Raw genomic sequence first — 27,893 nt, 5'->3', positions numbered from 1 at the left:
TTAATCTTCTTACAGGACCTTAGTGAGGACAGCCAGACGTGTTTACTGCTGAGATCGCACAGATTTCACTCCAACTGGTTGCAAATACTTGTGCCGTTCAATATTAATACTGTTATAGAGAAAGGTTAGAAAGCTGGTCGAACACAACAAAACCAGAGTAACTGACAATGAAATAAATGTTGTGTTTAAAAAAAAAAAAAAAAAACCACTAAATATGTTCAGCATGACTGAACTATTTCCTTCCGATATGATAAACGTTTCGATTTTGCAGCTACATAAACGTTTCCTACACAAATATTTGTACCTGTCTTTGCTGAAGAGATTGCTTTTAAATCATCTTATGATTTCCAGCCCTCAGCAGTTTAAAACTTCCTAAAATTGCATTTCATCTGATGGAAAGATCGGAAGAGGGAAATCTAGCATCTAGATCTACGCCGAAACAAACTGAATATGATGCAAAAGTGCATGATTTATGACAGCTGCAGAATCTGACAGTAAGTGAAATGTGAACTGCATTAGGAAATAACCTAAATACTGCACTCAAGCTCCCACACACACAACATCGACACAAAACAAAACACATTCAGACAGAGGAATAAATGCCACTGCTGGGGCAGTTCTGTGCAGGATTAGACGAGAACACCATCTGGAGAGATGAAGACCATCAGATGTCCGATGATATTAGCTGCTCCAGAATCTCTACGTGGGACACAACACTGAAACAACAGACAGGAATGATAGATCAGTAAAAGCCTCAAATATATGACACATTTGGGGTCAGCAAGGATGCATTTAATTGTTTAATAGTGACAGTAAAGCCAAATCAGTATATCAGAATGATTTCTGGAGGATCATATGACACTGATGAATGGAGCAATGATGCTGAAAATTCAGTTTGGCATCAAAGGAATAAATCACACTTTACAGTATTCTACAATAGTTTTAAATTGTAATAATATTACTGATTTTACTGTATGATCAAATAAATGCTAGTTTATATTGTTGTGTTTTGCTGTACATTATTACTTTATGAGACAAATGTTCACTAACACACATAACAGAGAAGACAACAAATACTACACACACACACACACACACACACACACAGATGACAAAAATCTATTTTACACACACTTGTGTGTCTAGGTGGGTTTACTTCTCTATGGCTAAAATACAAAATTATATCCTTTGGGGATGTCTTCTTTTGAAATATATTTTTTTTGGTCACTTTAGACTGTAGTCATTATTATGAGCGATATATTAAAGCAACACACCTGTTCTCTCACACCAGTGCTAGAGGTCAAATGCAGCGAGAGCAGAAATAAAACACACAGGAGATCAATGAGGCTCAGACTGACAGTGATGCAGACTGACGAGTGATTCGGGCGTCTGATACCTTTGAGGATGTAGTCGGTGAGAAGAGCAGGAACTGTGTCACTGTCCTCACGCATGGCATGAAGAACTACAGAGAAACACAGACACAGTTAGACATGAACAACACAGCACACCCACAGCCTCAGAAGTGTTCACTTCCAGATTTAAGAAGCAGTAACATTATTAAACTAAAATAATAATAATAACAATAAAGTCATTTATAGAATTCAAATATGTACTACCACTCAAAAGTTTTTTTTATTTTTATCTATATTCTTTAAAACAGTACTATTGTGAAATATTATTTAATATATCAATTTTCTATGTTAAAATCATTTAAAATAACGGTTTTAAAATAAAATGTATTACTGTGATGCAACAAACATTTCTGATTATTATCGATTATTATGAAAAATGTTATGCTGATTTTGTAAAAATTCTTTGATGAATAGAAAGTTTAAAAGAATAGCACTGATTTGAAATAAAAACTCAATTTAATGCATCTTTGCTGAAAAGTATTGCCAAAAGTATTGCTTTCTTTTCAAAAACAAAAAAAATCTACTGAACCAACTTTTGAACGGTATATTTTAATTGTATATTTAAATAATTCAAAATCAAATGTGTTAATTATTAATTAATATAATGACACAATCATTTATACTGTTCCAAGTTACAGTTTGAAAGTTTGTGTGAAGTTGCAGTATCTGAAGTTCATACAAGTGGCTGACCAAATTAAATTACAATTAAAGTACAATTGTTATCAGATGACTGAAGGAATGTAATAAAGAGAGTTTATAAACTCACTCTTGGTCAGGATCTGCAGGTCTTCTACAGACGGCGCTCCGCTGCTCCTGTCGTACGGGATCACCGTCGTCAGATACTGAAAAACAGATAAAGGTGATCGAAACTTAAACACAAAGTCCACTTTTATAGATTGACCAATTTGTTTAAAATTACAAAACTTATGTACAAAAAAAAAATCATAATTCTTATTGAACAGATGCGTTTGAAGGGATACTTCACCCCAAAATGAAAATTTTGTCACAAATCACCTTACCCCCATGTCGTTCCAAACCTGTAAGAGCTTTGTCCATCTTCGGAAAACATTATTTTGGATTATTATTTCGGATGAAAACCGGGAGGCTTGTGACTGTCCCATAGACTGCCAAGTGACTTACACTGTCAAAGTCCAGAAAAGTGTGAAAGAAAACAACTTTATTTAACAATTCCTTTGTCAACAGTCTCCTCTGTGTCTCTCTACAACAAGTCATTATTTTAGTTTTCTTCACTTACAAACAGTAAGCTGCTCGTTGCTACATAACGTTACGATTGAACCACTGATGACAGACAGATTACTCTGACGATGTCTTTCATACTTTTCTGGACCTTGACAGTGAAACTCACTTAGCAATCTATGGGACAGTCACAAGGCTTCTGGATGAACAAAGCTTTAACAGGTTTGGAACGACATGGGGGTAAATCCAAATTATTGGATAGATGAAGAGACGAGGGTTTGTGTAGATCTTTGAAAATATTCCAGTTCTAAAGGAATCTATGGAGAATTCTGCGGGTGTGGATTTTTTTTGTGTGTGGGCGTGCTAATGAGTAATTAGCATCCTTACGGTTCCTGGCACATGCGAGCGGTTGGATCTCTGTTCGGCGCCTGTGCTCTTTATCTTCCTCCTTTTCTTCAGCAGCTCTCGATGTTCTTTCTGTCGGTTCTGCACGTCGATGAGTGCCGAGATGAACGTGTTCTTCACCTCCTTCTCAAAGTCCAGCTCCTCCCTCACCGCCAGCTGATCGATCAGCTCCTCGGAGAAACCCCGGATCTGCGTCTCCACTTCCTCCAGACGCTCCAGCAGCTCAGACACGCACAGGCCACGCAAGCCTGAGACCGAGACCAGCCAAAAGATCAAAGTCTGAAGTCATTCAAACACAAGCTTATTTCCATTTCTACAGCACCGTTATTTCACAACACGCTCATTTCGACACTCCAGTTCTGTCTGAGATATAGAGATACGTGTGAACTTCCAACATAACAGCCCTCAAAGGCACTTAAACAGTTACCATTTTCACAAAATACACCAGAATAATATCCTAATGCAGGGGTTTCCAAACTTTTTTTTAATCAGCTGACCCTCTCAGACATAAAATATTTACTTGAACATTCTGAGAAGTTATGTTAATAACTTTTCTCTGATGTTTTTAAGTTTCCTCCATATGGGGCTGCATGACTTGGCCAAAAATATTGCAATAATTGTTTGTCATATATTGTGACTGCGATATGAACTGCAGTATGACATTTAACCTCATAGGAAAACTATACATCTAAAAGTATAATTATATACATTTTATATCACAATTTTATTTAAGATATTAATTAATTGTGCAGCCTCTTCATTTAAATAAATGTAATATGATATAATATAAAAAGAACCATTTTAAAATCAATTAAATACTTTTGATCAATCCACAAACCCTCTGCAGCCATTTGGGACAAATATTAACAGGATCATATAAATAACCATTTTATACAATTATTTAAGAAAACGGTCAGGAATAAAGAACTGAAACATATTAAGAGCAGTGAGAGGTTTTCTAGATTTCTATTGTTTTGATGTTTGATCAGTTAGAAAGACTGGCAACCATTACATTATATTTTTGTATCGACTTGGATAAAATCCAAAATTAATATTTATATATTAATCAGTATCTAATTATCTAAGGCAAGGGTTCCCATAGTGGGAGATCATAAAAGAACTTGCAGGGGATTCTGAGTTGATGAAACACACAAAAGAATAAATATATATATATATATATATATATATATATATATATATATATATATATATATATATATATATATATAAATGTATAACAAATATAACAAATCATGTAAAATCATTTTTTTTTATGGAAATAAAACTACAAAAAGATTAAATATTTTATTTATTTACCTGCATGCCACATGACCATTGACCCATATCAGAAAACCAAGACAAAATTTTTTTTTTTTTTAAATATTAATTTAAAGACTACTTCAAGTAAATATTTTAGGTCAAATGGCAAAAGCTGACAAAAGCTGTGAATACACACACGCAGTACTTACGCTCCTCATAGCTGCTGCTGGATGCGGAGTGTGTGAGTGTGTGTAACTCTTGTGACATCAAGGAGAGGTCAAAGTGAGACGGACTCTCGTGATCCTCATCATCCGGAGACTGTTGCATGATTTCTTCAATCTCCTCTATGACCTGATTAACACACATTGTCAGGGAAAAGGTAATGCAAGTATCATAATGAAAATTATTATTGCATCAAAGACTGGCCCTCAGTGAAACTGTACCTGTTCTGCAGTGAACAGCGGCTCCTCGTTCACACATGCGATGATGATGGTGTGCATGTCCATCTGATCTCTGAGCTCCTCATCATCAGACACGTCAAGATCATTGACCTCCACCCTCTGAAAACACACACACACACACACACACACATACAGTGTGTCTGCACTGACTGATAGAGATGCATGGATGACTGGATGGACAGACGGATCTCACCTCTGGAGGCTGGAGGTTCAGTGTGGGCAGGTGTAGTGAACGTGTATGAGAGGTTTTCCAGTCCACTGGCATCACATTGCCATAGTTCTCCGTCAAAGTGTTCCATATCCTGCAAAATAAAGGAGAAAGACAGCATATACAAGATTTCATGAGGTTCATATGTAGTGTACAAGTTTTTGCTTCATACTCTTTATCCTGTAATAAAGCCTGATGTGAAATAAAAGTCTGTTCCATTTTATTGTAACTTTATCTAAAAAATAAAATAAAATAATAATAAAAAAAAGTTTGCAAACATATTTGATGTCATGCTTCTGATATGCAATTGATGGAGTTGCTGATATGTCTATGCCCAGAAACTGATTTTAAATTCTGATAACTTTTAATGTAATACACTAAGATTTAGCAAACAGCAAAGCAGACAATTTATGTAAAATATAAATATCAGCTGACACAATTGTATCTCTTAGTAATATGGCATAGTAAGATGATACTAATCTTTAGTTTTATGGTACAAGCCCCGTAGTTTAATATTTTTTGTGAAATTAATAGGACCTTTTCAAAATGCCCTAACAAAAATGGTACTCCAATGTATTTCAAAGAATACCATGGTAAACTATGGTACTTGATTGTTGTGTAAATAAAGAATCACTGCCAAGATATGAAACCTTACCACTAATAATTCTACCACAACCTCGCGTTATTTACTTTAAGCAATTAAAACTGGAGCAAGTATATTTATAAAACCATATTTACTATGTAAAACATATGAAATATTATATGACATATTTCGCGTTGTTGTAATATTTTGAGTATGTTTTTGTCACTCACTCGTCATCGCGCAGCAGCTCGCATTCACTCACTGCGCTCACAGAGACGCTCGTGCACGCGCTGCTGGAGTACGGGAAGCTCGCGCTCAGCGTCTCGTCGAAGGATGCGACGCTTTGGGTCTGCGGTGAGTTCTCCGGTCCCGGGGTCCAGCTGCTGTGCGAATCAGCCGCTTTGAATTCGTTAAAATCCTCCCAGTCTTCATCAAGCAGAGCCACCGGGGCCGCCATGACTGCGGCGGACGACGGAACACAGTGTACGCGCACGTACAAGAGTGGGGTGGGGCAACGCTGCCACGCAAACACTTGTAATCAAAGCCGCTTTTAAAACTTATTTGTTTGCTTTTTTCATAAAAATGTTATTTATTTGTTTGCTTATGTATGAGAGGATTTTATGTAGCCTATGTGATTTTGCACGTTTTCTTTTTCGCTGTTTATCTCTGGTTTATGAATGAATGGTTTATTTATTTAGTGGTCTGACATCCATGTTCTGTATTAAATTATTACAGAAAAAAAAACGATTTATTTTATTTTTACGGTTTTACTGTAATTATGGTTTTTATGTATGCTTTCATTTAAAAAAAATGTTTATTTTTCTTACTATATTTATTTTATTTATGTTTATTTTTCTTACTTTATTGTTATGTTGTAATTATATCTGAGTTTACATATTATTTTAATTAAAAAAAATCAAATAATAAAAATAATGGAACAGACCAACCTAGAAATGTAATCAACAATAAATAAATAAAATGAACTACACTTTTTATATATATATATATATATATATATATATATATATATATATAATGATATTATAAAAGCAATATTCCTTGTAGTCTAGATTCTAGTAAAAATCATTGTCCATGATGGTAATTTTACAGTACCATCTGCATCTATTATTATTTCATGATTCCACTTTTTGAAGTACTTTCTATAAGGAGATCATTTTCATCACAAAAGTAAGGAATTGGTCCCAGTTTAACCCAAGCCAGATGAAATGCTTCATTATTTTTCAAAACCCTGAATGCTTTATTGAAAATATGCATACATAACACATCTCCTACACAACAATACAAAACAGTACAATCACTTCTGAAATAACACATTTAATGCAAATGGATGCAGTTATCATGAAGGAAACCTCTCACATGTCTGATTCACAGTCAAACATGAGAGCAACACACCTGCAGTTAGCTGGAAAAGAGAGACCCTCTTGCATATGGTTAGTAGAGTACACAGAGCCCACAGTACAAGAGTAACAATACTACCCCCATCATCGTATGCATTACTAATACGTCCACTGCTGTAACCAGTAGGCTTGTTTCAGTTCTTTAAAACAACGAGGAGGAGTAATAGCCAAAGAAACCTCTCTCAGATCAGCTAAATCAACAGCAAAGATGTGTCACAGTGCACAAGCATTAGCTTTGGTCCGAGCAGCGACCAATTATTGTTGAGATTTTATGCGCTTATTTTTTTTTTTTTTTTGCTTATGGCACAAAATGGTCCTCCAGTAAACAGGCAAAATTCAATGAAAACCAAAACAGGCAGATGTCACCGACCAATTCAAAGCCATTCTATATCAAAATCCATTTACAAATCTTTAATAACTGGAAAATCATCAAGTAATTGCTTTTTAGTCGGATTTCCACAAGCGGTCAAGTTGGCGAGGATAAAAATGTCTTTTATAAAGTGACCTAACTTTAAAAAAGTTTTTCTGGATACTTTGGATTTCCGATTGAACTTCCACCTGCGAGGCAAAGGCCGGGGCGTTTAGCACCATCTTATAACTGCGGAAAGCATATGTGGATGTCATTAAAACTATGGTTAATGCAACTATTTTTTTAAATGGAAAGAGCGCCAATAATGCTTAAATAAAAGTTTATTTTAAAAAAGAGAAGACAATTTATCTGGTTATAGTTTAATATAATGATACAGAGAATAAAGTCAACCCCAAAAAAAGTTGAATAAAAATGAAATATTGTAACCAATAACAAAAACTTCCATAAAAACAGGCAGAAAAGCATTTCTTTTCAAACATTTAATATCAGTCCATAGCAAATATTTCTCTCCAAAAATGGGCTTCAAAAGCTGGATATTTGGTGTAAACAGCTCAGGGATTGTGACTGAGTGTATATTACTGAAGGATGAAATGTAGTGCGGTCAGAGACGCTTTATTTTAATGCTGGTATGGCTGCTGCAAGAAACATTACACGGGGCCTTCAGCTCAAACGTTGCTGCATAGGTCATTTATACGCCACAAAAATCTGATCGACAGTTTGAGTGTCACAGTATTTTTCTGTTTAAAGCACAAAGTCAATTTAATTTTGTACTAATATAACAGTCTCTCCCGAACCCCGGTGTGTGGTGAAAACAAGGAACTTTGCGAACAGCTTTCTTAAAAAAAAGAAAAATGGTTCTCAAGTTTTTGTTCCACAGATGAAGGTCTCTGGGGCTTCGATCAGATTCTGTTTTCTGTTAAAATGAATCGTACGCCTAAACAAGGGACACACTCACGCTTGTGTGAAAACAGTGCCACATGCGAACGTACACCAACTTTAGGCACATTTGAACACTCACATACAAACACACACACACACACACACACACACGGCTGTGCTACAGGAGGGATGCTGAAGCAGAATTCAGTCGAACATTTAAACTCTTGGCGACATCTGACCCCTGCTGACGCATGACGTGGGAGTCCATCTGAAACCAATGCATTTGTGTTTCTGAAAGACAAAAAAAAAAAAAAAAAAAAAACAACCTACAGCACTCCATCATCAACACTAAAGCCCAAGCTGATCAACTGCTAAGGGAACAAAAGAGAGAATTGCTAGGACTAGAATATATATATATATTTTAAAAAAGTGCTTCATCCTCTGCTGCTGGAGGATCGAGAGCGAGAGACAGAGAAGAACACAGAGTGTGGGTTTATACGCCCACCCGGGCGCTCCAGCTCTCGTCTTCAGGCCTAATGAAAGGGTAATAATGGGAACAGCCACGGGAATCCCGTGGAGGGAAAGAGATCAGGTCCGTGGGTATGGAAGCGGGTCGGATCAGCGTCAGGTCTCTGCTGCCTCCAGACTCTTGAAAGCCAGGCTCTGGATCTCTTTCGTGTTTGCACTCGTGCGTCGTTGTGAAGGAGGACAATGCTGTAATCGTGTTTTTCTCTGTCGGATTTCGCATTTGCGAAGTCATCTGTTCCAGGGCTGCCATCAACTGTCCATACTACTGCAACTCTCTAAGAAATCAGAGAAAAATCAACTTTTATTCATCGAAAGTGACTGTACAGACATTTATAATGTTACAAAAGATTTGTTTCAAATAATGCTGTCCTATTGAAGTTTGTATTTGTCAAAAATATGAAGCCATACAACTGTTTTCAACATTTTAAAATGTTTTTTAAGCAGCAAATCCGCACATTAAAATGATTTCTGAAGGATCATGACACTGAAGACTGGAGGAGTGATGTTGAAAATACAGCTGTGCATCATAGAAATAAATTACATTTTAAAATATACGCAGTACACAACAGTTATATTAAATCGCAATAATACTTAGCCTTCTTACAGTTTTTTTTACTGTATTCTTTTTTTATAAATACAACCTTGGCGAACACAAGAGACTATATATATATATATATATATATATATATATATATATATATATATATATATAAATAAAACAACTACAAAATTCTGAACAATAGTTGATCAAATAAGAGTGATTTACACATTCACACACAAAGAAAACAACACCACCACAAAAACACTTTTAAAAAATTTAAGATATGGTTATTAGATTTTTTTTTCCCAGACTGTTCCTTAGGAACTTCCTTCTGTTAAATTATGACTAAGCAGTGCATCTATTCATTGGAACAAAAACTTCAGTCACATCTGAACACTGAAAAAACTTGTTTGACAACAATTGAACTTTTGTACGTCTCATTCTCTAGAAATATTGCAAAGTGACAAAATAGTCTCTGTTCCTTATATCAAAGAAGACACTAGTTTATGCATTCATGACACAATCATACATAATGTTCTACTGGCTGAATGTCCAACAGCCTCAAATAAGATTCAACTGTAACTAAGTAGTTAAGTAGTATGTTTAAAGCCAACATAAAGGAGTCACAACCCATTTTATTTCTGTAACATGCATTTCAATATGAAACGCGACATTCAATTAAAAACATTATTTACATGTAAAAAAATAAATAAATAAAAAACATGCAGAACGGTATTTTCTTATTGCAATTAATTATTGCGATTATTGCAAGAAAACTTTTTTTTTTAATATGAAATAACCCCCCCCCCACAAAAAAAAAAAAGTTATATTGTCTATATGACATATATTTGGAAGTCAGAAAAATTTAACAAATTAATTTTGTTTTCATATTAAAAATGTCAAAATAAGACAATGTTTTTTAATTGCATAATATATGCACAATGAGACCAGGAATGTGAATTAAGTCATGCTGGATTTAAGAACATTATTGAAACTCAACTTCGATTATACATGTTTGTATTATCATCAATGAATCTGAAGAATGGAACTCTCAGGGTTATTACACTTCCTGTTTGTTCTGTGATTGGATAGCATGTCTGTACCATTGAGGCCGTCCAGCTCTTGTGCGTCCAGGAAGGGTGCAGGTCCCCAGATACGGACTGTGCCATCGTCAGAAGCGCTGGCCATAAGACTGGGAATACAGGGGTTCCAGCTGACACAGTTCACTGTGCGTGTGTGTCCCGTCAACTCCATGATCGGCAGCTCGCTGCGCTTGTGCCAGATATATACCTTATGATCTGAGAGACAGCAAATATTGAGTGAGAACGATTCATATGACATGCACCTGAAGATGCTGAGGAATAAACCAAAGTACCTTCACTGCCGCTAGCGATGAAATCCTCGTTGTGTCCACCGAAGCAGGAGTGAATGGTGTAGAAGCCCTGTGTCACACCCTGATACTTCCTGACCAACACACGGTCCTGTAGGTCCCAGAGATGAACACCCTGTTCCCAACAAACATCACATGTGGTCCACAATATCATTTATAGATGGTAAATAATGTACACAAAACATTATTGCAATACAATTTAATTGCAATATATTCTCAAATTTTCGAAATGTGATAAATAATTGTAGGAATTATTCATAATATCTTTCAATTAATTATAAAACAATCACACAATTTGATCTAAAATAATAAATCCCATAAGAGTAACACTGCTGCACTAAAATAACACTATTCTCAAAAATAATTATTCTGCAAAAAAAATAAAATCCCAATTCAGATAAAATATTATTAAAATTACTTAGAAAAATTAGAAATACAATTTTAATATTTAGCAATTTTTAACAATTATCATTACAACTATTACACTATTTCAATTAATAATGCTGTAATAAAATAACACCAAAATCCGAATAATTACTGAAAATTAATGAATTAGAAAATGTTTAACTATAATTTTAATATCAATAATTTTACATAATTATACCAAAATGTTTCATTACATTAATTGATTGAAAGGTAGCAAATATATAACATAATATAAAAAATGTGAAAACTAATTAAAATAATCACAAAAATTCAAAATAAAAGTTTCCATTTATTATGTTTTTAAAAAACTATTCTTTTATTATTAAAAACATGAATAAAAAAATAAAGTAAACATTTTGGATATTGTAATAACAACGATGATACACGTTTGAGTCACTTCTGCTTACCTGAGTTGCTACATTTAACAAAGCTAGTCTTCCATTCTTAGAAACAGTGAAAGACATTATAGGATGATCCTCCTGAACTCTAGAGTATGAACAGAGAGAAGCGAAAGGTCAGACACGGTTTTCAAAACTCATGATAATCGAGCTGAAGAGCTGCATACATGTTTCTGTCCGTTAGGTCCTCGAAACTGTATCCACGGATCCTCTGGTGCGTATCAGAGGCGAGAACAGTGCGGCCGTCGGCCATACACCACAGGCACTGCACACGCACGCCTTCCCATGACTCCAACAGGTTTCCTTCAAGATCCTGCCCAATCACATCCAACAAATCATTACTGAGGGTAGCCTGGCAAATCCTGACAATCCAACCTCTTTAGTCCCGTTCTGAACTTACACACTGGTAAAACTGCCCTCTCTGTCCTCCCGTAACGAAGCGCTTGCCGTCAGGGTTCCAGGCCACGCTGGTCAGGCTGTCCTCATGAGACTGACTCATCTTTGTCCGCAGTTCTCCTGTCTGACCGTCAGGTGGAAAAGAGAGTCAGAGGTCAGTGCTGAGCTAAAGTCTGTATCTAAAATGCTTGAGTGGAAAATCATGATTAGTGATTAGTAGTCAACCAATAAGGGTGGCCAAATTCCAAAAAGCTGATATTTATTACTAGATTTAATTTAAAAATAAAAACACAATAGTAACATGACTGTAAATTTAAAATAAAAATGTATTTAAATAACTTTAATTTAAAAGATTATTTATTAATTATTTTTAATAAATATTTCATTAAGTTTAAAGAAAATAGCTATTGAATTTAAAGATAGCAAATAGGATAACACTGCTGCAATAAATGTAAATGTTTGAAAATAATTTGGAAATTAATAAATATTTGAATAAAAATGATCAGTTTTTATTAATACTTTTATATTCTGTCATGGCTGAAAACTATTTTGGATACTGTATATTGTAATAATAATGACAATTCTCTTCGTCATTTTCTAAATAAGTTTTTTGCAACACACTTAAGAGCAAAGGTTGTGTTTTAAACACCTAGTAGATGCTTGCCTTTGTCTTTGTCTATGTATTTGATCATTTCCAAGTAGCCACAGTGAATGATAGAAAATGTAAAATGAGCCTCAAATGTGGCTGAACGAGTAGTTTTAAATCTCCTATCATCCTTCCTTTTTCTATCATCTTTATACCAATTGTACATCAGTACACAATAGACACTAAATTAGAGTCCACATCCACCATTAAAATTGATAATACTTTAAAACAATTAAAAACAATTAGTTTCTACCATGACAGAATATCCTGAGCTCAAAGAAAATCTGGGTAACGGTGTTCAATGTGTGCTCTTCATCTTACTCAATCATTACTTGAAATCAGCATTAGATCAGCGCAGATTTAGAAAATCTCTTGCTAGAATCCCAAAAATGCATATATCTTTTAAGTGTTTACCTGAACGTTCCATAGCCAGAGTTCGGAGCAGTCGTCAGGACCACAGGCGATCAGGTAAACATCATCAGGACTCCAGGCGAGATACGACACACCGTACGCGTGACCCTCCAGAGTCCGTACCAGCTTCAGCTGATGCGAGTCCTGTGTGTGTCAGAGATCACATTAGTCCATTCATTCAACATTGACAAGTGTCAAGATTAACTCAAAAAGTGTCACTGTCACTTTAAAAATTGCCAACTTTCGAGATGCTCAAACAAACAGAAAAATGTTCTGCTGCGTGTGACAGATGTCTTCACTCACCGGCTCCACCTGCCAGATAATCACAGTCGGGTCTTTCGAGCCGGTGGCGAGTTTAGTGCCGTCGTTAGAAAACTTGCAGAACCAGACTTCATTGCAGTGCTCTGTGAGGATCTGCTGCGTGTAACAGGGAAACTGTTTCCTGCAGACACAAGTGCAGACGAAGCATGTGAAATCTCTGAGGATGAAAGGGTTCATTAGACAGAGTAAACCAGGCACACCTGCTGCAGACATGATCCAGGAGTAAGGACACGGAGTCCAGACTGGAGTCCAGTTTGGTGTTGTGATAAAGACAGCGATCTCTCTGCATCTCCACGGCCTGTCTGAGCAGCGTCTGCAGCCGCCGAGGGGGCAACATTACAGAGGGGGGCAGGTACGCTAAAAACACACACACACACACAATCTGAGTAAATAGCAAAAGACTGTCTATGAACGAGAAAAACTGCCATCACACAGTATGAGCTAAACCTGACATATTATACATTCTAGGATGTCCTTTAAAGTTATAAACAATTACAATTAAGTGAAGTAAAGCTTTCTAAAAATGCAAAATATTTATTTTAGGTGTCTTAATTCATTATAACATTCATAATTATGTTATTTTAATACTAAAAAGTATTATAACAAATAATATAAATTTGATAAATATTATATAAATCAGCAGGGAAAGAAAGTGGCAGCAGAACTACGCTATATCTGAGAAAACTTCCATTTTGAAGAAGAAAAAAAAAAAAAGTAAACCATTCTAAAATGCAAAAAGTTATTTTAAGGTGTCTTAATAGAAGTATTATAAAAAATATTATACAAATTTGTTAAAATAATAAATTACACAAAAGTAACAAAAAAGTACTTACAATATATTTTTTTTATTTATACAAGTTAGCAATAATTGGGTTGCACTTTATTTTACAGTACGTGTACTAACATGTACTTATAGTGTACTTACAGTGTATTTATCTAAGAAAGTTCTGGTAATACAAGGTAACTACATGGGGTAGGGTTAGGTTTAGGGGTAGGTTCAGTGTTAGTACCTAGTTAGTACATAGTTATTGTAATTACTGTAATAAGTACATAGTATGTACATGAGGAACAGGACTGTAAAATAAAGTGCTACCAATAATTGTTTACTCTATTTTAATGTGTAATTACATGTACTTATAGTAATAATAAATTATGCTTAATTACACACAACAAACGATATTAAGTACAGATATTTAATTAATATTACTCAGTACTTAGACATTAATTTTATTAATGGTGAATAGAGTTGTCTATTTAGTTCGATAAATAATGGTTTAGATATCATTATAAATTTGGTTGGTTTGTATTGGTGATTTAATATGTAAATCATATGCATGTAGCCCATGAGACTGGCGCTTAGATCATAATGTGGCGCAGTGAAAAGAAAACAAAGGTTGAGAACCACCGGTCTAATTATACTCTATAAACGTTGTTTTGAAAATAAAGTGTAATCACTATTCTAGATAATAGGCAGAAAAATTACAAAGGTGGAAGGATGTGCAACTGGTCATAATCTGTATTTACAGCCTTTGTGTTTCCAGTGTCACCACTTCATATTTATTTTGATATATTTTGCATCCCTAATAAAATCAATATCTACTGTCTGCAAGTCTTTGGTATGTCTTGTAAATGTTTGTGTGGTTGCACACTCACTCTGAAGTTTGTCCAGTAATCTACAGCGTGATCCAGCGCCTTTTCCCTCCCATTCAGCCTTTGCCTTCAGATCCTCAGGATGACTACACATCAGATACCTTAAAACACACAGCCAATCAGAGTGAGCCATTGACAGCTGTCACAGCCAATCACAGAGTGATTCCCATTTTCCTTAGAGAACAATAATGAAATAAAAAACTTTAGCAATAACATAGAACCTTTCAGGACAGAGAATTTGTTTATGATTATCAATAACGCGAGTATGTTAATGTGCATGCATGTATTTGGTACCCGCTGAGCACGTGGATTCGATCAGTGTTGTATTTGAGTGGAGTCAACTCTCCTCTCAAAACCTGCAGGGCTTCCAGAACTTTTCCATCCTCCAAATACTCCAGATACTTCTGCTGTAATAGCAGAAACTTCATCCGCTGGAACCAAAGGGAGACAGAAAAAAAGAATCACTTTCAGTAGCACTTTAGTGACTCATTTATCAAATGTGTGGCTGACTAGTCCACTTTATATTCACACAACACAACAGTCACCCTTAAAAACATGGTTAGAACTAAAATGGCATAAAATTAAATTTGATCCACCTTTTAAGGACACAGACAGGGTAAAGCGAAGACAATTGGGTTTCACTTAAATCAGCCAGTTTTTTTTCCTTGTTGTTACAAGCTAGCTAGTTAATAACCCTCTAGTGTCAACTTTGTGTGTCAGCTTAAATTAGAATAATTTAAGTGAACAGATGGTGCAACCTTAGCCAGAAAGATTACTACAACACTTGTTCCAGATGAAGCTTTCAGTATTAAGAGTGCACGCGTGCGAGTCCGCTGCTCTTACCACAATAGCGTTGGGTGAATGCATCAATGCTTTCAGCTCGTTGAGGTCGTTTTCAGCCTGTGTCCCACAAAGAAACAAAAGCGTCAGTTCAGCATTTTCATCCAGGATTTTTTTTTGGGGGGGGGGGGGGGGTATCACCATCAACCATATAGGGTCTACTAAACCATTCAAGCTCAGTGACAAAATAAGTCATTTTAACTTTTTTTTAAATGCTTTAAATTAATTAAAATTGGCCCCAAAAAGGATCTGGACACTTCAGTCATGCTTTAACTGTCTGAATGTCTTTGCATTAGATTAGCAAAACACCAAAAAGATCAAAAAGCAAAACACAGATTTGAATTCTAAAATCAATACACATATTGTTTTAACTAATGATGAAACAAATGAAAGTGAGGAAACAAATGAAAGCGCTATCACTTTAAAATTCATCAGCATTTTCTGAAAAAAGAAAAAGTATGTTTTTAAGTTTGCCTCTATAAATAGATGGAAAACTAGGAACAAATTAGATGGAAAAACAGGATTCAGCTTTGCCACTGTTAGTTCAGGGAGGGAAAAGACAAGGAAAAGTAAAATTAAACCCAAAACCTCGTCAGAAACGGCTGCTTCAGCGGTCCAAACAGCTCTTCGAGACAGAAGCACGATTAAACTAAATGTGCAAACAATTTCTAGAGTTTATCTTATCCCACCAGGAGCTCTGAAAAGCATTTTCCTAAAGGTTGAGCATGATTGTTTTTTCTGCCTGTCATCTTAGAGCTTGGTTTTAATAGTCCAAACTCTCCGAAGTTCAGATGAGAGATGGTCAAATAAGTTTGCTTCTTCTTGTATAAAGCATTACATAACTGGATTGTTTTTATTTCCACCAATTTAAATTACACTGCAGTCAAAAATATGAGTCCACTTTTCAAATGGCCCCAGACTCTCTTCTTTTAATTTGGTTATGAAGTAAACAGGAAAAGGAAAGACCTGAAACCATGTTCTGAAAAAAATCACACTTGCGGTTAGAGAATAACTGCTGCATTAAAGGATCAACATTTTTAAGATACAGTCTTGGCAAAGCTTTTCAGAGACAAGAATAAAACTCTATGCATGCAAATCCAGAAGGAATTCAACTTTTTTTTTTTTTTTTACCACTTTCCATCGTGCCCTCATTTCTATACACATTACATGACCTTTGACCTACAGTTCAGCCATCACTCAGCATGAGTCAGATTTTAGTAAACACTACTCATTTAGAACCCTATGCTTTCCACAACAGTATTATTAAAACTGTTTTTTAAGGAATATCACAATTTTCTGAAGTTTTAATTTTAAACAATAAAACTCTCTTGGACACCACTTTGTTTGTCAAAAAAAAAAATGAAAGGAATTGTTCAAATTTAATTATATTTTATTACAAAGGATGAATTAGACTAAATTGTTAAAGTTTTATATTAATTTATATTAGCACCATATTTGATAGATTTTGTATTTTTATCATACAAAAAAAGTTTAAATGCCGGACTTTTTTTCAGGATTTTTTTTATATGGAACTATTAGTGAAAAAATATAATAAATTAATGAATTGTTCATTTTTATTAATTCAATTGATTATTAAAATTACAAATGACCTGCTTCTTGCATCAGATCAAGGCTGCATCTCATTGCTTGTTTTAATTGATCTTAGTGCAGCGTTTGACACCATAGATCATGACATACTCATAGATAAAACTATACAGGTAATCAAGGGCAGGCTCTAAGATGGTTTAGATCCTACCTGTCCGATCGCTTCCATTTTTTTCATTTAAAATTTAAAAAATTAAATGTATGCATTTAGCAGACGCTTTTATCCAAAGCGACTTACAGTGCATTCAGGCTATCAATTTTTACATATCATGTCTTCCCGGGGGAATCGAACCCCCAACCTTGCGCTTGCTTGCTTGCTAGCGCAGTGCTCTACCAGTTGAGCTACAGGGAGTCCTCTCATTTAATCACCAGTAAAATATGGAGTGCCACAAGGATTTGTCCTTGGTCCTCTTCTATTTTCAATATACACGTTGCCCCTTGATAATATTATTAGAAAATATGGGATTTGTTTCCACGGTTATGCTGATGATACTCAACTATAGATATCAACAAGATCAGATGAACCTTCTAAATGATCTAAGCTAACAGAGTGTGTTAAAAATGTAAAAGATTGGATGACCAATAATTTTCTCCTACTAAATTCGGATAAGACGGAGATATTACTTATTGGACCCCAAAAAAAAAAAAAAAAAGAAAAAAAAAAAAAAAAAACAGTACACAGAAACTCTACAGTTTGCAACTAGACGGATGTACTGTTACTTCCTCTACAGTCAAATCTCTGGGTGTTATATTAGACAGCAACTTGTTTTTTGAAAACCTTATTTCCCATGTTACAAATACAGCATTCTATCCATCTTAGAAACATTGCCAAGCTACGAAATGTTACCTGATTCTGATGCAGAAATGCTAGTTCATGCATTCATGACCTCTAGACTGGACTATTGTAATGCACTTCTAGGTGATTGTCCTGCTTCTTCAATAAACAAGCTACAAGTAGTCCAAAATGCAGTGGCTAGAGTCCTTATCAGGTCAAGAAAATATGATCATATTACCCCAATTTTACAGTCTCTGCACTGGCTACTATCAGTTACAAATTATTATTACTTACCTACTCCTGCGTACCTATCCAGCCTTATACCACGTTACAACCCATCATGCTCCCTAAGGTCATAAAGCACTCTCTCTGTTTAAATCTACATTAAAAACGCATCTCTTTCGCAAAGCATTCGAATAATGCATCTCTTAAATTGTGACTGTCTCTTAAATTCCTGTCATTTGCACATAAACTGATCACCACTTTTAAGCTACTATTAAATATTGTGGAACTTAATTTTCGGTAAAGTTGCTTTGAATTGATTTGCATCGTAAAAAGCGCTATACAAATAAACTTGAATTGAATTGATTATTAAAATGCATTTAAACCAATGAAACATAATTTTACTAATTAAAATGGTAAATAGAATTTGGGGGGGGGGCGACATGAAATTTAGGAGATAATATGGATTTCTTAGTGACCTGTTTATTGTTCTTCAATAATGTGAATATTTCCAAGTGTACAAAGATATTTAATGAGGAAAAATTAACCACTTCCATTAGGAACTGACTTGATTGGTGAATTTGAAAGAAAAGTAAAGGAAGTGACCTGTGGCCAAGTATGGTGGCCAATACTCGGAATTTGTGCCCTGCATTTAACCCATACAAGGGCACACACACATCAGTGAGTAGAGGACACACACACACACATACATGAAGTGCGTGAACATACGCCCAGAGCAGTGGGCAGCCAATACAGTGTTGCCCAGGGAGCAGTTGAGGGTTCGGTGCCTTGCTCAAGGGTCTCACCCTGTCGTGGTCCCTGTTGCACCTGAGACTCAAACCCGTGACCTTTGGGTTACAAGTCCGACTCTCTATCCATTAGGCCATGACTGCCCACAAAAGTTTGTTTGTTTGTTTATTATTACTTTATTTAGCACCATGCCAACTAACACAAGTGAAAAATAGACAAAGTAAATAAATATCAACAACAAATTAAAAAATATGTTTGGTAAGAAATTATCTTTGAATTAAAAATATCTAAAATAAGACCTGGCCTCACTTCATCAAAACTGTCAATAAGATCCAAAAAAAATTAAAACACTTTTCATAAGAATAGGAAAGTTTGGTTGAAAAGTCAGCAAAAAAAATAAAGGCTCGATTTTCTTTACTATGTGCTGATACAGCATCATGAAAAACAAACCCAAGGAATGCAATTAAGAAAGTACTGGGCATGAAATTGTGTAAACTGTGACCAAACCAGGATAAAAGTGGCATAAACCGTCAAAATCAGGACATTACATATGAAGTGTGGCAGGAGCTCACCTTGTCCCATTCGCCTTCCAGGACATGGTTCCGGAATTTTGTGGCTGATGGATGCTCCAGTCTACAGCCAGATTCCTGCATCAACAAATCCACCGTCTGACTGGAAAGAGACAATACATGACAGTGCATACAACACTTATTTTTCTAACCTTTAGCAAAAACAGTAACTGAAGCTTGATTTAATCTATTTGTCGTCTTTGAGTAAAACAACAACTAGAAGCTCAAGCTTGCATCCCATCTGACATAAAAAGTAAGTTAATAGACCAACTATCAACTTTTGAGTACCTAGCATATGTTTAAAAAAAATCTATAACACTTAAATATTTGCTGTATTATGAAAATAATCACAAGATGACAGGGTTCCTGCGGATTGTGTATGTAACTGCATCACTCGGCCACATCCAAACTAATATCAGTACTTTTATGTGTGTCATATTGCTTTATTATGTCGTGTAATGGACCTATATTCACAATTTAACATTTCTGTACATATATTTTTTGCTGAACAAAGCCAGGATAACACAGACGAGCTCAAACATACAGATAGAAATGTTGGCAGTGATTGGGATGCTACAGACAGGTGAAGGCTTCTAGAACAGTGTGAAAGTGTTTTGAATGCAGGGTCTGACAGAATGACGTCATGCTATGATTACAAAAGAGAGAGAGTGTGTGTGCGTGTGTGTGTGTATGAGTGAGGGGGAGGGGATGGATGTTTTCAGTTTTCTTGATGCTTTAATTTATCTAGTAGTCTAGATCTCAGAGTTGTGTGTTCCAGCATGCACATATGGATTGTTCTGGATTCACGTTTTGTGGTTTGAATCTGAAAAGCAGCTGATGGCTTTAGCAGATCTACACTCAAATAAGATTCAAGCTTCTAATGTAAACCAGCTGCTGCTACACACACATTCCACAGCCGCCATTAAAAGACAGCCACACACAAAATGTCATAATTATTTGATAATGCGTAAACACACATATGTAATAAACCAGCGAATGGATGTTGATTTGTAATGAAATCATCTCTACGTTACTTTTGACACTAATAATGCTAAAATATATTTCTGGGCCCGACTAATTCTTGACACAGACGTGCATCTGAGATCGCATCTCTCTTTCATGTGTAAGTTAACTGTCTGATATTCTAGATTAAATTATGATAAATGTATCTAATTTTCTCGGAGAATAAAGGTTTTGACTGTCACGCGATTTTTAAATCTCGATGTCGCGAGCTCGCTTCGTTGATCACATAACGGCTGCAAAATCTGGGATCTGTCAAACCAGAAATGACTCGGTCCGGTTGTGTACGACAACACTTACTTCAGCCCTAACCCGTTCAGATGCTGTCCGATGAGGCGGATCACGTCCTCCTCCGCCTGAGACAGACGCTTCTTCTTCTTCAGGGAACCCGAACCAGTCCCGGAGGCCCCCGAAGCCGAGCCTGCGTTGTTTTGGAGGCCGTTGGCATCCCCGTTCTGCGCGCTGGCCGGGTGGTTCTGCTCCTGTCCTGTCCCGTTCGACTGCATGTTGGTGCCGGTTCGGCTGAGGTGGGTCGCTAACGAAAGGCCTGCTGAAGCCCCGGGCTCTCCTACTCCCTCCGCCGCCGAGGATCGGTGCTTTTTCCGCGGGGGCGGCGACGCTCCACCGGTGTCCGAGTCGGAGGAGGAGGAAGCGGAGGCCAGAGTTTCCTCACCGAGAGCGGCCGTGGTTAGAAGCCGGTGAAGCCCGGGGGAGGGGAAAGAGGCCTCGGACTCCCGCGGTCCAGAGCGCGTTCGGTGCGAGGCTCGTTCTGTCGTGTTGTTGTTGTTGTTTCTCTCCAAACAGCTGCTGCAGATCTAATGGCGTCCAGACGCTCTGACGTCACCGGACATTGACCTGCTGCCTCACTTCCGGACGGCGCTCCCGCCAAAAGGGGGCGCACGCATTAAATTCTATGATTAAATTACCACTGACTGATAATTCATCAATAATTATGTTAATTTACCATTTATAGAGACTTTAACAGATTATCAGAGCAGTGGATATATACAAAATCTATAAACTTGTTTATGGTTGACAATAGCCCTTACAATCCTTTACTTATTAATAGCCACCCATCTATCTATCTATCTATCTATCTATCTATCTATCTATCTATCTATCTATCTATCTATCTATCTATCTATCTATCTATCTATCTATCCATCCATCCATCCATCTAACCTTCAAATGTCAAGTGTTTCTACATTTGTCACTATATTACATTCATCACTAGGTTTGTTAACTAGACTACTGGTTACTAAACTTGTGTTGATTATTAAAATTCAATAAGAAGATACCAAAATCTGTCTGTTTAATGTACATTTTCAGCTTTTTATTGGCTTTTTAATGTGCCCTTTTAGACATTAAATATTTTTTCTCATTCTGTCTAACAATAAAACACTGAGAACAGCATAAAGAGATCCACAATCTACAAATCCACACATTCTGAGAGACATAATTATCTGATCTATAACCAAGAGTTTCAAAGAGTAGCTTATGCATAAAACATACTGAAAGTCGTGAGTGAAAATGCTGGGTTTGAGTTATAGACCTGGAGATGGTGATTATAAAAAATGCCACTGAGTAAAAAACTAAAAAATAAAAAACTTTCTGACTGTATGTCAATTAGAATATTGTCTCAGTGTGATGTTTTCAGGTTAAGCTGTATGAAAAATAAAAATACAGAATAAAAACATAATAAGATATAAAATTATGAATGATATACAACATTTTTCATGCTCTTTTAAAAAGATGTGTATGTCTTTGATCTGATAGAATTGGAGTAGTGTTTTTATCTCCTGATTGTGTTTGTTTGTGTCCAGTTATTATAATAATATTTTCATCATGGTCTGCTTTAAACTTTTTATGGGCTTGATATAGCCAACAATAACGTTTTCAATAATAACAGATGTAAATTCATAGTTTACATGGATGCATACAGTACATTCTATTAGCATTTTTTATAAAACAGAAAGTGTATAAAGCATGCAGACCAGATGGGGAATTTTTGATCTGTATCAATGACATTGTTAAAATAAAACAAACATTAGAAAAATTGCTGTCTATTTGTTAGTGCATGTGCTGCAGACTTGTTGAGCTGTAGTGGTCATTTCTCCTTTTTGTCCGTTTTTCATTGTTTCAATTAGAAAAAAAGTGGAAAAAGCCCAAAATGACATAAAATAAAATGTCAATGTCCTTCTCATCTTCAGTCGTCTCAGGATTTGTTTGGTATCTGATGTGGGAGAGAGACTGCAGTCGTCTTTGTGACAGTTTTGTCTTTGCCTTTCATGAAGAAAGTGAGCAGTTCTCCTTTTCCCTTTACATAGATGGGTCCTCTTCTGACGAAACGGAAACCGTACTCCTTCAGGATGTTATAGCAGTCCTCCACCACCTGGGGAGCACCAGCACCAGAAAAACAAAGACGTCTGTATCAGTGCCATTAAGACATTTTTGAATCATAATATTAGAGCTTTAGGACAGAGATGTTTTGATTGCATCTCAAATTACATTTCTGTTGCAAAAACTGCATTAGAGGTCTGAAGTTCAATTCAACATTGATTAAAAGATTCATGGGCATCATCACAAATTAAAATGTTCAAGGAGGTCTCCAGGTTTTATTTGATTTATTCTATTTATGCAAATTTTATGTATTTATTAAACATAATTCATAATGTTATTCGTTTATTTTTTAATACAAATATAAAATGTATGTATATTAACAAAAAATATTTGTATAGTATATAAAAATATATAATTATATATATATATATATATATATATATATATATATATATATATATATATATATATATATATATATATATATGGATGCATATTTTATATATATATATATATATATATATATATATATATATATATATATATATATATATATTTTTTTTTTTTTTTTTTTTAAATATACATCCATCTACTCTCCAAACCACTTATTCTCTATAATGAAATGGATTACATAAATGTATATTTTTATTATCCATTTCATTATAGAGAATAAGTGGTTTGGACAGTAGATGGATGTATATTTTAAATATATAAAATTCTGACATAATATTGGGAAGTTATTATTATTCTTTTTAAAATAAATGTATACAGCTTATATCACCTGTATGTTACCCATAACCCCAGTGGACTCCATACGACTGGCCACATTTACAGTGTTTCCCCAAATATCGAAATGAGGTTTGCGAGCACCAATCACTCCAGCCAACACACCCCCCTTATTCAGACCTGACAATAAAACACACACAAACAACACGGTCAAAAAACCATAAATATAACACATACTCTATTACATTTATACATATTCAAGCAGAAGTAACACAGGTCTGTAGTTCAGGCAGATGTTTGCTGACCTATGCGCAGCATGAAGTTATTGAATGACTGTTTGTTTAGGTTTCCAAGTGTGACTTTCATAGCCAGTGCAAAGTCTGCCAAATCAGCAAAGTGTTGCCAGCGCTCCAGGATGGACTGATCCTCTAGCTGTATCACAAACACAAAATCAATAACTCAGACTACATTAGTGTAAGTATTACGTGTTCTCATGTGTTGTGCAGCTGACCTTGCGCTCGGCGTATCTGTTGGTGTTGCTCTCCGGCGTCACGCCTGATGCAGCCATGTATGTGCTGCCGATGGTCTTGATCTTCGTAATGTTACGAAACTCTGTGCGGTCCAGAAGCTACTCCGATTAAAATAACACATCATATGATTTTAAAGAGAACCTCTGCTGAACAAATTATGACATATATGAAGAAATAAAGAACAAAGACAGCTGCCACTCACACTGTCAAAGTCAGAGATGATCTCATTCAGGATTCGGAGGCATTCTATTCCTCCATTGTTTATGCCCTCCTCCGTGTAAAAGTCAGAGAAGTTGGGAATAGAGGCGAACATCACGCCGATCTCATCATACGACTGACTGTAAAGTTCCTGCAGAAAACAAATAAACATCAATAATGCACATTTATTAAGGACCGATCAAATTGAAAGATTACTCTGAAAGGAATAGACAGGAGTTGTTTCTACCACAGAATTAAAAAAAGGTAATTGCAACTCTTTTAATTAAAAAAATTCCAAAAAGCATCTGAACTGTAAGATATAAAATTGAGAAGATTTGCGAGAAAATAGTCCGAATTGTGAGATAAAAAGTTGTAATGACCTTTCTTATTTATTATTCTGTGGTGGAAACAAAACATTTTTTGTTAACACACAATTCTGAGAAAAAAAAAAGTCAAAATTGCAAGATACAAACTGAGAATTCTGTGAAAAAAGGTTACAATTATGAGATGAAAAATATAATTCTGAAAAAAAAAAAAAGATGTAAACAGAATTCTGAGTAAAAAAGAAGTCTAAACTGCAAGATGCAAACTTTAAATTGTGGGAAAAAAGTACCAATGAGACGTAAATGCAGAATTCTGAATAATGATGTATACTTTAAGAGAAAAATTTAAATTTAAATTTAAAAATTTACACAGAATTCTGAGGGAAAAAGTCAGAATGATTAGATATAAGAAAAGTTATAAACTGATATAAACATGCAATTTAAAAAAAATCTGAATTACGATATGTAAGCTTAATACTTAGAGGGCAAAAGTCAAAACTATGAGATATAAATTTTGCGTTCTAAGAAAATTGACAAGATGTAAGCTCAAAATTCCAAGAATTGTGAGATGTACACTGAGAATTCTGAGAAAAAAGTCAAAATGGCTAAACTTTAACTTAGAATTCTAAGAAAAAACTGAATTGCGAGATAAAAGAAAAGCTATTGTTCTAAACAGATATAAACTCACAATCCTGAAGTTAAAATTGTTACTCCATGGCAGAAACAAGCTTTCATACTCTACATACCTCATCTCGCATCTTGGTGCCCAGGAAGTGTTTGGCCACGTGTTCAGGAAGCATGTTAGTGACCAGCGCCTCGTTGTACGTTCTCATTTCATACACTTTCTCCTTCTGATCGTGAACCTCAATCTTCCACAGAAACAGTTTACGCGACTGTCTCTCCACCTGAGAGAGAAGAACAAAATTCTAATTAACATGCTAATATTTTCCAAAAACAGAGTAGAGGAAATAAATGTGAGTTTTTCAGCTATTGTTGGACATACGTGACGTGCGTAGTAGTAGAAACTCATCATCATGATGATAATCATCACAGTCAGCAGATATCTGGTGGGAACCACTGAATAACTAAAGATTCACAGAAAATAGTTTAACTGGGTAGAAAAGACTCTGTTCTGTATTTAAATTAAGTCTAGGTTACAAAAATATTAACCAGCACAACTAAAACAAATTAATTTTTCTTGAGCAGCAAATCAGCATATTATCATGTGACACTGAAGACTGGAGTAAATTCAGCTTTGCATCACTGGAATAAATGTCATTTTAAAATATATTCAAATAGAAAATAGTTATTTAAAAATAGAATAATATTTTACATTATTCCTGATTTTATTCTATTTTTGATCATATCGTCCAAGTACATCTGAAGCTTGTCTCACCTGTAGTCCAGGTAGCGAATGAAATCGTAGATGTTGTAAATGTACATCCAGCTGTGGATGTTTACGGCTCCTGTTGCTATTGTAACCAACAGCATGAGTGCCAGCTTGACCAGATGGCTAAGCTGCACGAGCATGACGGTCGACACGAGCGACAGCACTGAGATGTATCCGTAGTGTTTGGGGTTCTCCGCGCATCCGCCGTCTCCCAGAGACTCAAGCGTCACGCCGGACGAGGAATTCAGCAGCACGAGAGGGGGCTGAACACAGCTCAGCTGAAGAAAAATGACGAGAAATGCAATATAACAGCATTAGAAGTCAGGCTGCATGACATCATACGAACGGAATGATTTCCATGGTCAGTAATAATAATTGAAATGTAATGGATCAGTAATGAAAGGTGTGCTGTCTCACCATATCGGCCACCTCAGCCATGGTCAGAACAAATATGGCAGCCATGGCCCATGTGTTACGAGCCCAGCGTGTGCGGTCGATCCACTGCGAGAAAGACACCAGCCTCCGGGGGAAGACCTGATACACACACATTACAAGGTTACACAGACGCTCTCTCTCTCACACACACAGCGTTGCTATTATTAACTAAAACTAAGATTAGTAAACGTAGTTTTTGTTAATTGAAAGCTGAAATAAAATAAAATAAAATATAAATATTAGATAAAAAACTTAAAATTAAATTAATTTGAGTACTACAATGACTAAAACTAAAATAAACTGGAATTAAAATAAATTCAAGCTAGCTAAACACATTAAAAAACATTAAAATGACAAAAGCACATAGCAAAATGACCAAAACTTAAATTAAAATTAAATATGCAAATATAAAAACAACGGCTAATTCAAAATATTAATAAATACTTTAATTGTATATGATTAAAATAACATAAAATACTATATATATATAAGATATACTATGAATTACGCTAAGTAATGAATATAATATTTATTAAAATAAAATGCTAAAATAACATTGCTCTCTAATATCTATATGAGATTTAATTATGTGAACCAGATGAAAAAATTTGTCAACACTTAATCCCAAAGTAAAAGGAAATATAATTTACATTTAAATGTAAATAATTTATATTTAATATAATAATATATTTTTAAATGAAGTCTGTTTTTAGAATATTAATAAACAAACCACATTACTGTGAAGAAAAAAATACAAATTTTGGAAATGTAAAAATGACTGAAATTGTACATTTGTATAAATGCTGTGATCAGTGTTCGAACTATACCGTGTCCTTTGGGGGAGCCCACTTCTTTTTTTTTTTTTTTTGGGGGGGGGGGGGGGGGTAGAGGTCGTGCACATGCGCATGCCTCAAATAAGGACTTACAACAGCTACAAGTGTATGCACTATTATACATTATCGACACTAGTGCCTCAAAAAAGGACATATAATGACTTACAAAGATACATAACAGCTACAATATGCACTATTATACTTTATCGACACAAATTGATAGGTCAGGAAGACAGCCTTGAATGATGTTGCGCTCTCCTCCGTTAATTTAGAATTCACCTCAATTACTTTATTTGCCAGAATCGCCTTTTGCTTAGTCAATGCCACTTCAATGGCCATCTTGTGTGCAATGCTGTCCCTGTATTTATATATAATTTTTCGCGACTGGTTCTGAGCATTAATCATTAATCCACTCCTCAGAAAAGTGCGTGCCAGGT

The 27,893-nt window shown here is 35.4% G+C and overlaps 3 protein-coding genes across 4 annotated transcripts in view; all 3 read right to left on the bottom strand.

The window, feature by feature from the left end:
• Positions 1-190: 190 nt before the first annotated feature.
• Positions 191-6,031, bottom strand: LOC113120653 (fasciculation and elongation protein zeta-2-like). 2 transcript variants are annotated; one of them, XM_026290608.1, is made up of 9 exons: positions 5,757-6,031; positions 4,929-5,037; positions 4,718-4,834; positions 4,484-4,625; positions 2,997-3,262; positions 2,179-2,254; positions 1,397-1,462; positions 1,275-1,293; positions 191-716 (listed from the first exon to the last, which is right to left on the bottom strand). In XM_026290608.1, exons 1-8 carry the CDS (start codon positions 5,981-5,983, stop codon positions 1,283-1,285), a joined length of 1,014 nt encoding a protein of 337 aa, XP_026146393.1. In that variant the 5' UTR covers positions 5,984-6,031; the 3' UTR covers positions 191-716; positions 1,275-1,282. The 2 variants fall into 2 exon arrangements, with proteins under 2 accessions (XP_026146393.1, XP_026146392.1); XM_026290607.1 differs by lacking the exon at positions 1,275-1,293 and having other exon boundaries at positions 5,757-6,030.
• A 729-nt stretch (positions 6,032-6,760) lies between these two features.
• LOC113120651 (WD repeat-containing protein 26) lies at positions 6,761-21,548 on the bottom strand. The gene is made up of 14 exons (XM_026290606.1): positions 20,982-21,548; positions 19,665-19,764; positions 15,744-15,800; positions 15,195-15,331; positions 14,904-15,001; positions 13,451-13,607; positions 13,233-13,371; positions 12,933-13,073; positions 11,877-11,996; positions 11,644-11,789; positions 11,486-11,564; positions 10,638-10,767; positions 10,366-10,560; positions 6,761-8,996 (listed from the first exon to the last, which is right to left on the bottom strand). The coding sequence occupies exons 1-14, from the start codon at positions 21,185-21,187 to the stop codon at positions 8,971-8,973; spliced, it is 1,731 nt and encodes a 576-aa protein (XP_026146391.1). The 5' UTR covers positions 21,188-21,548; the 3' UTR covers positions 6,761-8,970.
• Positions 21,549-21,929: 381 nt separating this feature from the next.
• Positions 21,930-27,893, bottom strand: part of LOC113120648 (adenylate cyclase type 3-like) — a 16,342-nt gene continuing 10,378 nt past the window's right edge. The window contains exons 12-20 of the mRNA XM_026290604.1: positions 26,606-26,722; positions 26,195-26,466; positions 25,802-25,883; positions 25,545-25,703; positions 24,480-24,626; positions 24,259-24,375; positions 24,053-24,179; positions 23,803-23,927; positions 21,930-23,073 (exon numbers count right to left, since the gene is read on the bottom strand). Of these exons, the coding sequence (XP_026146389.1) occupies positions 22,897-23,073; positions 23,803-23,927; positions 24,053-24,179; positions 24,259-24,375; positions 24,480-24,626; positions 25,545-25,703; positions 25,802-25,883; positions 26,195-26,466; positions 26,606-26,722 (1,323 nt within the window). The 3' untranslated portion in view covers positions 21,930-22,896. The remainder of the gene's footprint in view (positions 23,074-23,802; positions 23,928-24,052; positions 24,180-24,258; positions 24,376-24,479; positions 24,627-25,544; positions 25,704-25,801; positions 25,884-26,194; positions 26,467-26,605; positions 26,723-27,893) is intronic.

This window comes from Carassius auratus, chromosome 20 (assembly GCF_003368295.1).
Source record: "Carassius auratus strain Wakin chromosome 20, ASM336829v1, whole genome shotgun sequence".
Classification (NCBI taxonomy): Eukaryota; Metazoa; Chordata; class Actinopteri; order Cypriniformes; family Cyprinidae; genus Carassius; species Carassius auratus.
The sequence above is the reverse complement of the archived record's forward strand: the minus strand, read 5'-3'. Positions and strand labels throughout refer to the sequence as shown.